A 15753-nucleotide genomic window follows, 5' to 3' on the forward strand; every position below is an offset into this window, starting at 1 on the left:
TACGGGGCTGCTCTGGCCCGCCTGGAAGGGGTGGGGCCTCGGGCAGAAGGGGCAGGGCTGGGGTCAGTGTCCCCCAGCCAGTCCATCTGCACTCCAGTGGCAATTTAAAGGGCCCGGGGCTCTAGCTGGCGGTGGCAGCGGCAGCCGGAGCCCCAGGCCCTTTTAAATCGCAGCCCCAGGGCAGCTACTTCTTTTGCCCCGGCCCATTGGCGGCCCCTTTTGTGCCCCCCATCGGCAGCCCTGCCGGGTCGTCGCTGCCCCTTTTGCGCCCCCCCTATTGACGGCCCTGCTGGTAGGGATCCGGCAGGGCCGCCAATGGGAGTCCTTAAAGCCCTGCCGCGGCAGCGCTTTAAAGTCAGCGGTACGGGCCGGTACTGGTGGCTACTTTTTACTGGTACGCCGTACCGGCCCGTACTGCCTTACTTTCACCCCTGTACCTAGTTCTTCTATGTTTGTTGTTTAAGAATTTTTTCAGCCTTCTTTGAAGCTTACTATTTATATTTCTAGACTGAAGGGCATTGGCTAAGTGCAAGGATTCTGGTCAGCTAAAGATGTTCTTCTATCAACGATTATTCTCAGTACAAGGCCTCAATTGTAACTGATATGTACGCTAATAACTGCTACCAGTAGGTGGCAGTAATCCCTCATCAAACATATCCTACAAAAAATTCCTGCTAATATCTATCCACAGTGTTGTTGTAGCCGTGTGGGTGCTAGGATATAAGAGAGACAACGTGAGTGAAGACCTTTATACACCTCAGAATCATTAATTACAGTAAAGGAAGAAAAAAGTTTCTGGAGGGAAAATGATCATTCTTTTATTGGACCAACTTCTGGTGATGAGAGAGACAAGCTTTCAAGCTACACAGAGCTCTTCCTCAGGTCAGGGAAAGGTATTCAGAGTGTCACTGCTAAATACAAGGTCAAACAGATAGTTTAGCGTAAGTTGTTAGCACATACTCTAAGGGACCATTTACCTTAGTACCTTTCCCAGACTTGAGGAAGAGTTTTGTGTAGCTCGAAAGCTTGTCTCTCTCACCAACAGATGCTTGGTCCAATAAAAGATATTACCTCATCCACCTTGTCTCTGCCAATATTGGTTATTTGTAACTTCCAAGAAAGTGCCAATTATAATTCACCAGTCCATGATTAAAAAACCTTAGTGACCAGTTGTAACATCACACAAACAAAATACAGCTTTAAAAACCTGATAGTTTTTGGATCAGCTTCTACGTATTTTGGTTCCTTTTCTCATGCATTTTAATAACAAGGGCAAAACAGAACTGTAAATCAAATCACATTATTATACCTAGAAAATACAGTTACTTACCTGTTGTAACAGTTGTTCTTTGAGATGTGGCTGCAGATATGTATTCCACAACCCACCCTTGGTGGCAGATCTGGCAATGCTCTTGCACATGAGCCTCCCCCAGACACTTCAGACAGCTGAAGTCCGGGTTGCTCACTGGCATAGGCTTGCCACAGGAGGCACAGAGTTTGAAGTCTGGAGACTGGGGCATGTCCCTCTACGCAACTGTGGGGTCTAACTATATATATACACACACTACTAAGAGAAATAAACTAAAGGTAACTAAACTTGCAAAGAAAGAAGGGAATAACAAAGCCACTAGATGAAAGCCTTGCCGAGGCAAGAGGAGTTGTTCCAGCAACCATCTTGGGCGGTAAGAAGGAACTGAGAGGGTGCGGGTTGTCCGGGGCCCAGTGCACGAGCGCACAGCTTCAGAGGGTGCTAAAGCTGGTCCAACGGATACCACTGAAGGAAAAATCTCCAACGACTGTGCCTGGGGCACGCCCACACCTAATGTGGAATGGACATGAGCAAGCACTGGGAGAAGAAAATATAAACACCTGGGAGGGACATAAATAAAGAAGGAAAATAAAAGAGAATACCATACCTGGCAATAGCTAAGCAGTAGATTGCATTATCTCTTGGAGTTCTTCCATTGTGTTCTGAGAAACACTCAGAGGAGGAATTTAAGAGCAATTTAGCATTAGGTGTTGAATAGTAGAAAGGAGGGCGTGAATTTCTGAGGCTAGAAATAGGGGGCAAAGGAACTTTAGCTAAACACATATTTTGGTCCATACTTTCATCTTTTCTAGGCTGAGCAGCCTTCTTTCTAATATTCTTCTTTTGGTGAAGTCTGTGTATGTTAGGGAGCTTATTCGTGTCTTCCAACGGAGGTAATTTGAGCTTTATTACTTTTTGGTTCCCCTTTGTAATTGTCAAGGGACATGACTCTTTCTCATGTGGAGTTTGATCAGTTAGGTTTGGTAACTGATAGTCCGTATTGCCTGCTGCCTTGATCCTCGCTTTGGAAGTCATTTTCGGCTTTGTGAAGCCATCCACGATAACAGTGTCCCCCACTCGTGTTCTGAAGACTGCAGCCTGGTTAAGCCATTTCGTGGTAAGGATGCGACTCTGAGCCCTAAGCAGCCACTGCTTTAATTTAATGTAGATCTTCATGGGAAGTGAAAAATTAGGATAAGAAACCACTGACCACATTTTGGTAACTAAATATAGCACACAATCCTTATGCTTGTGTTTGATGCATATGTTCAGAGGAATTTGCCCTGCTGGATTTTGGCACTCTAGGCACAACACACTATAATTGACAAAGGCCTTCAGTATAATTAGTTGGCCTGCTTCTGCAGCTGCATGAACCGGACATTTAGTTACATCTGGATGATGTGTTTCCTGACACCATTCTCGGTAGGGATGAACACCCACAGCCGTATTGGGTCTCACTCCTTGTTTCAGGATCCATGCCACGAGCTCAAGGTGCCCAAAAAATGCTGCCATGTAAAGAGCCACCCTCTTCTGATATCTGAAAAAAAGAAACATGCAAAAAAATTAATTAACTGAAGAAACTAAAGAAATCCAACATAACATAAGCATTAGAAAAATACTACCTTTCAAAATGATGTATATTTCTTTGCAGAATGACAGCACAAAAATATTCAGCCAAACATATGCCAAGATATGTCTGTAAGTCTCATAATTTTGTGCTCTAATGGGCTGATTAGATAATATGGTCCCCATATGAATAAGTAATTTGTACCTTTGTTAAAAGGGCTTAGTCACTGTTGATCATATTTGTTATCCACAAATGAAAACAGAGGCATACGCTGATTTTACAGTCTGTGGAGAGAAGATTTTAAGATGACCCACTAGAGATATCGTGGGTGAAGAAGGGTTTCATAAAGTGGAACAGGATTTACAGTTTACACAAGGTAAGGTGTTTCACATCCACATGACATTCAAAAATGTGAGAAGATGAGTACCACGAGATCTTTAAAGGCCAGTGTAAGAAGAGTGCAAGTATTTCAGAGACAAATAGTTGGACATTTTAAAGGTGGGGGAGGAGATTAAATGATACAGGTACAAAATAGGGGACGAGGGTTAAAATACATGTAAAGAGGATAGACTTGTCTGGCTAATTCTTATCTAACAATTCCTTATGTTCTGTGTGTCCTTGTTCTTGGTAAAGACAGTAGAAACCACTTGCTATGCAAAGCCACTGCCACTAAATAGAAAAATAAACCTTAGACTATCACCACAATCTAGGTATGGAGTAATATTGACACTGAGCTACTATCTCATATACTGTAATCCATATGACAATTATTTTCATTATATTGCATCTTTCATTACATTTCCACTGATGGAGAGCTACTCTATTCTAGCTTAATACTCCGTTCAAGTCTGTTATTCATACATTGCCCTTTTATATCCTATAGTGCATTCATAATTAGATACCACAAAGGGGCACTGTGTTTATAATGCCCAGATTTAAAGGAAACAGATTAAATTCAGATGAGATATTGCCATCTTCTGGAAAGTAGTATGACTTGTAAAAAATTGATGGGGGTGATGTACTATTCCCGACAGCAATAGGCTATTTGAACTCAGGACAGACTCTATAGTATGACGGCACTAATTAATTATTTCCAAATCTATAGCATCAAGTCATTTGTTAGCTAGCATCCAGTGTAAAAATACACCATTTGTTTATATTTCTGACACTTTACAGTCTGGGTTTTTAATTAGTAAATTAAATATTGAGAATCTTGTGCTCTACTCCTGTTGTAACCCCATAAGATGGAGGAAACAAAAAACTTGATAAAGTCAAGTTCCACAAGGTCTGTAGCCATGTTCTAAACATGGTGCCACACTATCATGCAGTGCTGTGATTTCTTACAGGGGCAAAGGCTGGTATACTGTATTTCATTTAGAATAAATCTTATTGTGTTATGTCATGTCTAAAGATCTTTCATAGTCAAATGATCTTCTTTATCCAGTTAGGTCAGTAATAGGATGCTTTCCCCTTGCACTGATAAGATCTGGGATCCTTTCTCTCCTTTGTATCTCTCACCAAAGCTATGTACTGCAATACAGTCTATATGTGTTCAGAGTTATTAAGGGGGCATTAAATATGGCATTGGCTTGCAAAATCTCCATGAAAATGTATTAGCACAGTCACAAAAGCTACCTGGTCCCCTTTACCATAACAACTTAAAACTAATTATATTTTACTTGCCTAGGAAAAACTCATTCCAGGTGAATGGGCAAGTAGAATTTTACAAGGCTAGTTCTTGCTCGGTTGCGAGAACAGTTTATTAAAAATAATTGTGAAGAAGTGATGGTGATCTTTAGGGCAGCCTTCAGAGATGTCATTACAATTCCCAAATGTCCAAATAAGAGTGACTTTTTAAAATACATACACTCCTGTTGTAAAATAAAAGTGTGATCCGCAGTCAACTGACATCAATATGGATCAGGCTCCAAAGTACTAAAATGGTAGCTGGTATATTTTTTATATTATGAGGATATTTTTGCTATACTCCCTTTAGGAGATATTTCAATTGCTTGAATAGTACCTTACATTAAAATACTAAAGTAAATTGGCAGTTAAATCCAAGACATAATCAATTTTCAAAAGACATTATTAGGGAACAGTGGTGCTTGGACTGGAGAAATTAAAATGGGCTAAAAACCAAATGCAATTAGTTACCGTACTTGAGTACTGGTTCTTCATCAGACAGGAAGCGTTGGACTGTATGCTTGTTTCCTAAGAGGCACCCAGTCAGGAATTCTTTCCATCCATCCCACACATCCAGGCGAAGTGTTGTGCCTACCAACAGCGAGATGCAATCACTTAGCTTGCTTCCAGCTTTGTTATTTTTGCAATTTATAAATGTCTAAACCTCTCGGTTTGCATATAAAGGATATTTGTCTGCAACCTACTGGCTGAAGTGTGTGTGTACCACAACCCTCCGCTGGAGGGCATGTCAGGCCACACACCTGCGAATAGCTTGTCCTCTAGTGGCTGGCCAGAAAAGAGAATATAAGCCCCCTAACACTGTGAATTTACCAAACTACCCAACAATCTGAAAAAGTGTTAGTTTTGGCTAGTTTATATTAAAAAAAGGGGATGTTTGTAGTCTGTTGCACACAGATGGGATATTAATTGGTTACTTGGTCTGAAATAGCCTGAATTTTGTGACCTTCCAGGCATGTAGCAAAAACTGTCTATTTGAAGGGGTGTTAGAGAGGGTTGAGGGTATGTTCTCAGAATGATGGGTGGATGGGAGGAGGCTAAAAGGAGCTTTTTGTAGCTGGCTGGCTAGTTGAGTTGTGCTATTGTTCCTCTCTGATGGTTTGCTTTTTAATGCCACTGGAAGTATTATGTTGTAAACGTGATTGAGTGTCCGGGCACCTAGAGCCTTTGTATAGGTGTCTTTCTTATTATTTAAATCAAAATTAAAAAACAACAACAGATAAATGATAAGTAAGAAAGGACCTTGAGGTTTGCTACTAACAATCCACTATAATTTGATATTCATATTTTAAACATAGTCACAGACCCAACTTCCTGTAAAAGATTTGGGGCAGTGAAGTTCAGCAGGAATTTCCTGTTCTAGGAAGTATTGTAATTAAAACTTCCATTAGAGGGCATTAAAAATACTCTGGTCTCAGTCCTGATCCTTTTTTCATGGCTGTAACATCCACTGGTTTCTGGGGGTAGAAGTGGGCCCAGTGTTAAAATTGCAAATATCAGATAGGCTGTGAGATTCTAAATTTAATCGTTTAGAGCCTGTTCCTGGCAGGCTGATTTTATGTTCACACTTAAATTCCATGGAGTTATGTGGGTGTTAAATCAGCGTGAGTGCGGACAGCTCCCACACACAAACCCCCACATTTGCAATGATTGCAACAGCAATTGTGAATGCATCAGGACTGCAAAACTGGGCCTCTACATTTTGGATCTCTAAAGTGTTTCTGTTCTGGTTTGGAATGTTACTGTGTATATACTGGGTTCAGGACCCTGCACCAAATATTCACACCCAAGATAGTAGAATTATTGATCAGATTACCTAACTCATGATTTCAATGGTTCAGTTTCTGTATGTATACTGTTGACCAAGTCCTGGGGCTTTTTTTCTGAACAGTTTTATAAGCAGTTTACATTTAGATTGTCTGCTGGTGAATGTTTATTTCTGTAATACTGTATAAATGGTATCAGATGTGTGTTTGACCAGCAACTTAATTATCCATCTTTTGTAAATATACTCCTAGAAACCAAACATTACTTGCTTGTTGTAAGTTTGTATTTGTCTGGGTTATTTTATATTTATTTCCTTTCTAAATATTGTGGTTATGGGGACAAATTAAACATTGCCCTGTACCTTGTGTAGTCATCCACATTAATGCAAATTCGAGCAGGTGTAAAGCATTATCAGATCATAATAGTAGTATTTTACACCCATTTTATACTGGTATAAATTGACTATACAAGGTGCAGAATTGGTCTGTATTTCATATTCACTCTCCAGACTTAGGACTATGGTATGTTTAAGTCTATATTAACATGCTAGTTTATTCCATACATTTATCCACAAACGTACATTTTCTACTTCAGGGAAAAATAAACCGTATGATAACCTACTGCTTTTCGGACGTCAGAAAGTTATGGTGGGGGTAAATTCTCCCTTTACATAGGCACCGATTCAGCAAGGTACACAATCCTAACTTTAAGCAAGTGAGTAGTCCTATTGAAGCCTGATCCACCTCCACTAAAATGAATGGGTTTATATGGAGTAGACATGAGGGAAGAAATTGTGCCCTTATCTGTACTATTGGTTGTCATCCATAGTTATACATGTACTGTGTGATTAATTTCATTATTATTTTTTCTTTCTTACCAATGGGTAAACCAAGGTACAGGGAGGCTGGGTGCTATGCTCAAGGTCACGTAGTGGCTTGTTGGGATACCCAGAAATAGAGACTAGGAGTCCTGGCTTCCAACCAACCAGTCTAACCACTAGTGCCTCAGAGCATGGGGGGGTTTATGTGCCTTCTAAAAAACAAAAACTGTGGATGTCCTCATTAGCCACATAAATGTCTAATCCTTTTTCAATGCTACTAAGCTCTTAGTCACAGTGATGTCTTGTGGCACAGAGTGCCACAGATAATTTACATGCTGTATGGAATGTCCCTTTGTTCTTGTTATGAGAAAGTGTAAATAAAGGTGCCCTGTTAACCATCTTTCCAGCAGTCATTATTACATACACCTATATCAAATCCCATCTTATGTCTCCTCTCAAAACTAAACAGTCCCTGTCTTTTCAGTCTCTCATACAGAAATCTCTCCATATACAATCCCATTTTTGTCACTTCTCTCTTAATCCTCTCTGCTATATGTTTTGAGATCAAGTGACCAGAACTGAATATAACAAGCATTTCTGAAGCTCCATGTTTCCCTTGTCGTAGTCGTACCATCAGTTTTTGGGCCTCAAGAGCCTCTCTTTTAGAGTCTGGCTACTTGCAAACTATCCACCGTTGGTATCCTTACAAGTTGAAGATCACTGTAAATCATTAGAATATATTGTAACTAATTGGGCATAAGTACATGCACACTATGAATGATTGAATCACAGAAATGTAGGATTGGAAGGGACCTCGATAAGTCATCTAGTCCAATCCCTTGCACGGAGGCAGGCCTAAGCATTAACTAGACCACCCCTGACAGGTGTTTGTCTAACCTGTCCTTAAACACCTCCTGGGACAGAGATTCCACTACTTCCCTAGATAATTTGTTCCAGTGCTTAGCTACCCTGACATTTAGGAAAAACATTTCCTAATATCATACCTAAATCTCCCTTGCTGCAATTTAAGCCCATTTAAGTCCTGTCCTCAGAGGTTAAGAAGAACAATTTATCACCCTCTTCTTTTTATCAACCTTTTACATACTTGAAGACCGTTATGTCCCTCCTCAGTCTTCTTTTCTCCAGACTAAACAAACCCATTTTTTTCAATCTTTCCTTGTATGTCATGTTTTCTAGACCTTTAATCATTTTTGTTGCTCTCCTCGGGACTTTCTCCATTTTGTCCACATCCTACCCCAAATGTGGTGCCCACAATTGGACACAGTTCTCTAGTTAAGGCCTTATCAGAGCTGAGTAGAGTGGAAGAATTACTTCTCACGTCTTAGCTTACAACACTCTTGTTAATACATGTGTGACAGGGTGCCGAGCAACAGCACCTGATCCAGCAGTCTGACCATAGCAACTTCAGTTAGTTGCCCTATGCACACCTGAATGTGGGAACTGAGCCAAACTGATAGGCTGGAAGAGTTAATAACTAATTACCTCATTAACTCAGAAGGTAAAAAGGCACAGGAAGGAAGTACAATGGGTGGGAGAGAAACTGCTGTAGGCTGGTAGAGCCAATGACATAGGAGATTTCTCCCCTGCTGGGCTTAGAAGTCCCCAGCTGGCCTGTGCCAGCTAACTCAGGCTTCGGGAGTTCAGGATAAGGGGCTGTTTAATTGCAGTGTAGACATTCAGTTTGGGCTGCAGCCCAAGCTCTGGAACCCTCCCACCACGCAGGGTCCTATAGCCAAGGCTCCAGCCCGATTCCAAACATTGACACAGCAACCTAAGCAGCCCCTTAGCCTGAGCCTGCTGACATGGGCCAGCTGTGGGTTTTTAATTGCAGTATGGACATACCCTTAGAGCCCCACGATACTGATAAAGCTGCTGCACAGTCTGTGAACAAACTTTGTAAATGAATCACTTGGTATTTTACCTGAAGAAGGTCTCCAAATAGTTTTTTTTGTGTGGAAAGAGGCAGAAGTGGAGCATGCCTCTGCCACAGCATCCCAGAATGATGTTTGCTTTTGTTAGAACAATATTACATTGCAGACCCATATTTAGGTTGCGATGCACTAATACCCCCAAATTCATTTCTGCAGTACTCCTTCCTAGGCAGTCATTCCCCTTTTTGTATTTGTGTAATTGATTATTCCCTCCTAAGTGTAGAACTTTGCATTGTTCTTATTGAATTTCATCCTATTTATTTCAGACTATTTCTCCAGTTTGTCAAGATCATTTTGAATTCCAATTCTGTCCTCTAAAGCATCTAAAACCCTTCCCAGCTTGGTATCATCCACAAACTTTATAAGTGCACTTTCTATGCCATTATCCAAATCATTTATAAAGATATTGAATAGAACTGGATCCAGGACAGTTTCCTGCGGATCCCATTCAATATACCATTCCAACTTCACCGTGAACCTTTGATAACCACTCTCTGAGTGCAGTTTTCCAACCAGTTGTGCATTCACCTTATGGTAGGTTCATCTCTAGGCTATATTTTCCTAGTGTGCTTTTGAGAAGGTTATGTGAGACAATATCAAAAGCCTTACTAAAGTCCAGATATATCAAATCTACTGCTTCCCTCCATCCAAAATACTTGTTACTCTGTCAAAGAAGAATATTAGGTTGGTTTGACATGATTTATTCTTGACAAATCCATGTTGACTGTTACTTATCACCTTATTTTTTTCTAGGTGCTTACAAATTGATTGATTGAAATTTGCTCCATTATCTTTTCTGGTACCAAAGTTAAGCTGACTGGTCTATGATTCCCTGTGTTGTCCTTATTCCCCTTTTATAGACAGGCACTATATTTTCCAGTCCTCTGGGATCTCTCCCATCCTCCACGAGTTCTCAGAGATAATCACTAATGGCTCAGAGGTCTCTTCAGCCAGTTCCTTAAGTATTCTAGGATGTATTTCATCAGGCCTTGCTGACTTGAAGATGTCTAACTTATATAAGTAATTCTTAACTTGTTCTTTTCCTATTTTAGCCTAAGCTCCCATTCCAATTACACTGATGCTCACTATGTTAGTTAGATAAGATTATAGACCAATCTTACCTTGCCCAGCATACAACGAGGGAATGGGGACTGAAAATCAGGACTGCAAGAGTCTAATTCTCCACTGTTCTGCACTTTGTGTAGCCATTTACACCTGTGCAAAATGGGTGGGAAAAACTTCAAAATCATAGTGCCCAAATATCTATTCTAGGCTTTCCAGTGGCTTGCTGCAAGACCTTGGGAAAGTCATTAAGAGCTGTCTTTTCAAAAGTGGCCAGTGATTTTAGGTGCCTCCATTTTTGTATCACCAATCTGAGACACATTGGGACAGATTTTCATATATGCTGAGCATCCACAGCTCCAGTTTAAGTCACCAGAGCTGTGGGTCCTCAGCATCACCTGAAAAATCAAGCCCTGGTTGTGTGAAGTTGGTCATAAAAACGTAGGCACCCAAAACATCAGTAGCCCCTTTTGAAAATGTTGTTCTTAACCTTTGTGCCTCAGGTTACATAATGTGGCAGTTGGGTATTATATACTATCGACAGCAGTTGTGTGAGGTTTAAAGGTCAGAGTGTGAACCCACTACTCCCACTAGTATAGATGTTAACTTATGAGTAATCCAAAGACTTCAATAGACACGTTGGCTGAGTAACTGCTCATGAGTAGGACTAAGGGGTTCACAATCTGGCCCTAATTTATCAATGGGGATCTTATTCTCCCATTGGTAGCAAGGTGCAGTGCAGAATGAAGACCGGTATCATAAGATACTACCAAGAAAAGTAGCAAACCCTGTGTGCTGCTTTTTTTTTATTTTTTTATTTAAAGCAGCTATGGGTAGTTACAAGATAAAATGGCAACAGAGTCCCGTCCTGTAAAGTGCCAAAAGGAGACACAGTCAGAGGAAAGGAGGGGGGTAACCCACAAAGGTAACTGCTTGCATCAAATGATTCCCCTTTGAGAACTACAGGAAGTATAGATAAAGATATAAGTGACAGCTACCTTGTCTTATGATGCCGATGTCACAGTTAATAAATTTGGCAGGTGGGGTACAGAATATTAACACTGCCTGAATGAGCCAGTCACACTAGTGAGGCAGTGCATCCTAGTTACTAGCTCCCAACACCTCTCCACCCACCGGATTCCCCCAAACGCTTCTCATCCAGCACACAGTCCAGCACCTACAAACTCCTCACCCAGCACCCAAAGCCAGCCAGGATTTCTTGCCTTGATATTAATCCTTCAATATTTTCTGACCACAACAGATTGAGAGATTTTAGGTTGTTACAAGAAACTGTTGCTGGTTTGGGGATGCAAGGTAGAAGAAGGTTGAGTATCTCTGGTGTAGTGGACTAAGCAAAACAGCAGGAGCTAGGAAGCCATGAATTCTAATTCTGGAATGGGGCTAACACACTGGGCCATAGCTTACCCTACATTTAGATTGGTTTGTTGGTTAGGTTGGTCACCAGCATAGTGACCTAACAGAAAACTTCACAGGCATTTTTTTCATTTACAGTAAAAGCTTTGTTATCTGGCATGTTGTGGGAATGGGGGGTGCAGATTAGTCAAAAATTCCGGTTAACTAAGAGTTATACTTACCAATGGAGGAAGGGGGTTTAGGTGCAGGAGGGGACTCAGTGCTGGGGGTTGGGGTGCAGGAAGAGTTTCAGGGTGCCAGATCCGGGCGGTGCTCACCTTGGGCAGCTCCCCGCAAGCAGCAACGTGTCCCTCAGCTCCTAGGCAGAAGCACGGCCCGCAGACGCCGCACCTGCAGCTCCCATTGGCCACGGTTCCTGGCCAGTGGGAGCTGCGGAGCCAATGCTTTGGGCAGGGACAGCGCATGGAGCCCCCATGGCCGTTCCTCCGCCTAGGAACAGCAGGGTTAACAGGACACCTGGCAACCCTATTGAAGATTTGTATCGGGAGATATCAGAAATGCCAGTTTCTAGAGCTTTCTGGTTGGTAAAGTGCTGGATAACACAGCTTTTACTGTATTTTTTAAATTTAAAAATGACAGAACTTTGGTCAGCTGTCCGTAACATACAAAGTCAGTATGCCATCTAAGGAGTAATGTAATGCAGGGGTTCTCAACCTTTTTCTTTCTGAGCCCCCACCAACATGCTATAAAAGCTCAACGGCCCACCTGTGTCACAACAACTGTTTTTCTGCATATAAATGCCAGAGCCGACATTACGGGGTAGCAAGCAGGGCAATTGCCCAAGGCTCCATGCTACAGGGGCCCCTGCGAAACTACATTTCTTAGGCTTCGGCTTCAAGCCCGAGTGGTTGAAGCTTCAACCCCATGCAGTGGGGCTTTGGTTTTCTGCCCTGGGCCCCAGAGAGTCTAATGCTGGCCCTGCTTGGCAGGCCCCCTGAAACCTGCTTACGGCCCCCCGGGGGGCCCTGGACTCTGCTTGAGAACCACTGATGTAATGGGCAAGATTAATACCTTTGAGAGGTGGACGGGAACTATAGCACAGTGCGCTTGCAGGGATAACATTAATTGTATATGTTGGTATGCAAGATTTCTGCAGCTTTCTGTGTATTCTCCCATCTTACAAGCAACACTCAGTCTGATAATAATCCTCATTCTTCTCTCCCTTACACAAGTTTTATACCAGTGCAGCTCCAGTGAAATAAGTCCCAATTTACAACGGTACAAGTGCAGGCCCAATATTGTTACAAGGGCATGCAGAAGTGCATTATGGGTTCCTTTTGTGCATCATTAATTTTTGTCTCTCCACCTGCCTTTCATGTTGTTTTATTTTGAAGGGCATCATATGACCCAAAATGTTTTTTTTAAATACTGTGATCTGCATTAGAAAAGTATCAGTAATATTAATGCTTTTCAGGTTTCCCTAAATATAAACTTAATGATAAATATAACATGTCAGTTTTCTGTATTTAAGGAATTAGACACACATTTGGTCAACATTGCTCTATTTACTACGTAGTGAAAATAAAACCATCTTATACCTATATCTAACTGGTAATCGTTCAGTATGTTGCAGTCATACATCTCCCTGCCCTCTGGAGTCCTGAGACAATAAACACTATTTGGAAAGCCACATTTCAAGGTTACCAATGTTTTCAAAAGGGACACTTTTGTAGCAAGAAGATAAATACTCCCCTTAATGGGCACTTTCTCTTGCGTTACAGCATTGTATACATAGAAGGCTGGTTTGTCTTCTTCCTAAAAGCAAAAATAATAATGACATAAGTACTCCAGCAACATTGCTCTTGTAAATGGTGTCTATAGTTTAGGTACACTGTTTTTACACATCTAAGGATCTACTGCCCTTTTTGTTTGAGTGTGCTCTAGTGGATAGAGCAGGAGACTAGGTTCTATTACCAGCTATCCCTCAAACTGGTTGCTTGACCTTCATCCAGTCATTAAAGGCCCAAACCAGCAAGATATTGAGCACCTCTTGTGAGGTGCTGAACAACATAAGCTCCTTTTGACATCAGTGAGACATTAGGGCACTCATCGTCTCTTGAGAGGGGCTTTTAACACCTGGAGGAGTGGGCCCTAAACAAATCTGTGCTCCAGTTCACTCATCTATGAAATAGATCTAATAATATTTATTTCACAGGGATGTTGTGAGGCTTAGCTATTTCAGATTTGTAAAATGCTTTCAGATGCAAGGATGAAAGTCATGAGCATGTATTTTTACTTCATTTATAACAATTCCAAGGTAAGGTCTGTCTATATTTTACATCTTGTACAACAATTAACACATGGTCACTGCTTAAAAATGTAAGCCTAATTCTGCACATTAGTGCACCCCATTAACTTCAGCTGAGTAGCATCTGTGAGTTAGAGCAGAATTTGGCTCTATTAGTGAAACAAGAGGAGATGGTAGAGAGGATATCTTACAATTTACAATCTAGACTTCCTATAGGATCTTTGACTGCTCCTGGATGTTCAGATAGCCAGCCCCCCCCCCCCCCCCCCAGTTGCTTTTTTTATCTCTGGGCTTGACTAAGGCCTTGTCAAAAGCCTGTACTTTTGTCTTCTCCAGATTGACTTACTGTAATATGTTCTTTGTGGTGCTATACCTGATGATAAAGTTAGTCAAAATTTTCAATGAAATTTTTTGGGTTTCCCAAGCACCACTAGCTGAAGATCATTCACATTTCAGCTAACAGAATAAGGCAGGCTACCCACTTGATGAGATTTCAGCCCTTCATAGTTTGGGTTTTGTGTCCCTTATTTCTGTAGTGTCACTGGCATGCTCGACACTTAGGACTTGTTTTCACTAGAAAATGTTATTGTATTTGACATGACTGTTAAAAGTAGCATAGATGACAGCATTAGACACTGAGGGTAGAGGCTGTTCTAGATTTGATTTTTGACAAATAGGGAGGAACTGGTTGAGAATTTGAAAGTGGAAGGCAGCTTAGGTGAAAGTGATCATGAAATGGTAGAGTTCATGATTCTAAGGAATGGTAGGAGGGAAAACAGCACAATAAAGATAATGGATTTCAAGAAGGCAGACTTTAGAAAACTCAGGGAGTTGGTAGGTAAGATCCCATGGGAAGCAAGTCTAAGGGGAAAAACAGTTCAGACAGTTGGCAGTTTTTTAGAGACATTATTAAGGGCACAATAGCAAACTATCCTACAGAATAGAAAAGATAGGAAATATGGCAAGAGGCCACCTTGAATTAACCAGTAGATCTTCAATTATCTGAAACTCAAAAAAGAGTCATACAGTGGAAACTAGGTCAAGATAAAAGGATGGATATAAACAAATAACACAAGTATGTAGGAACAAAATTAGGAAGACCAAGGCACAAAATGAGATTAAACTAGCTAGAGACATAAAGGGTAACAAGAGAACATTCTACAAATACATTAGAAGCAAGAGGAAGACCAAGGACAGGGTAGGCCCATTACTCAATGTGGGAGAGAACAATAACAGAAGATGTGAGAATGGCAGAAGTGCTAAATGACTTTTTTGTTTCAGTTTTCACCAAGAAGGTTTTGATTGGACTTCTAACATAGTGAATGCAAGTGAAAACGAGGTGGGATCAGAGGCTAAAATAGGGAAAGAACAAGTTAAAACATTACTTAGACAAGTTAGATGTCTTCAAGTCACCAGGGCCTGATGAAATACATCCTAGAATATTCAAGAAGCTGAATGAGGAGATATCTGAGCCATTAGGTTAGCGATTATCTTTGAAAAGTCATGGAAGATGGGAGAGATTCCAGAGGACTGGAAAAGGGGCAAATATAGTGCCAATCTATAAAAAGGAAAATAAGAACAACCCGGGGAATTACAGACCAGTCAGCTTAATTTCAGTACCCAGAAAGATAATGGAGCAAATAATTAAGGAATTTATTTGCAAACACTTAGAATATAAATAACAGTCAGCATGGATTTGTTAAGAACAAATCATGTCAAACCAACCTAATAGCCTTCTTTGACAGGATAACAAGCCTTGTGGATATGGGAGAAGAAGAAGAGGTGGTATATCTTGACTTTCGTAAGGCTTCTGTCTCGTATCACCTTCTCATGAACAAACTAGGGAAATTCAACCTAGATGGAGCTACTATAAGATAGATGCATAACTTG

At 41.1% G+C, this 15753-nt stretch overlaps 1 protein-coding gene across 1 annotated transcript in view; it reads right to left on the bottom strand.

Moving 5' to 3' along the window:
• Window positions 1-15753, bottom strand: part of ANKUB1 (ankyrin repeat and ubiquitin domain containing 1) — a 34794-nt gene that overhangs the window by 6121 nt on the left and 12920 nt on the right. Inside the window, exons 3-5 of the mRNA XM_065411374.1 lie at window positions 13154-13370; window positions 5039-5153; window positions 1917-2846 (exon numbers count right to left, since the gene is read on the bottom strand). Of these exons, the coding sequence (XP_065267446.1) occupies window positions 1917-2846; window positions 5039-5153; window positions 13154-13370 (1262 nt within the window). The remainder of the gene's footprint in view (window positions 1-1916; window positions 2847-5038; window positions 5154-13153; window positions 13371-15753) is intronic.

This window comes from Emys orbicularis, chromosome 9 (assembly GCF_028017835.1).
Source record: "Emys orbicularis isolate rEmyOrb1 chromosome 9, rEmyOrb1.hap1, whole genome shotgun sequence".
In the NCBI taxonomy this organism is placed as follows: domain Eukaryota; kingdom Metazoa; phylum Chordata; order Testudines; family Emydidae; genus Emys; species Emys orbicularis.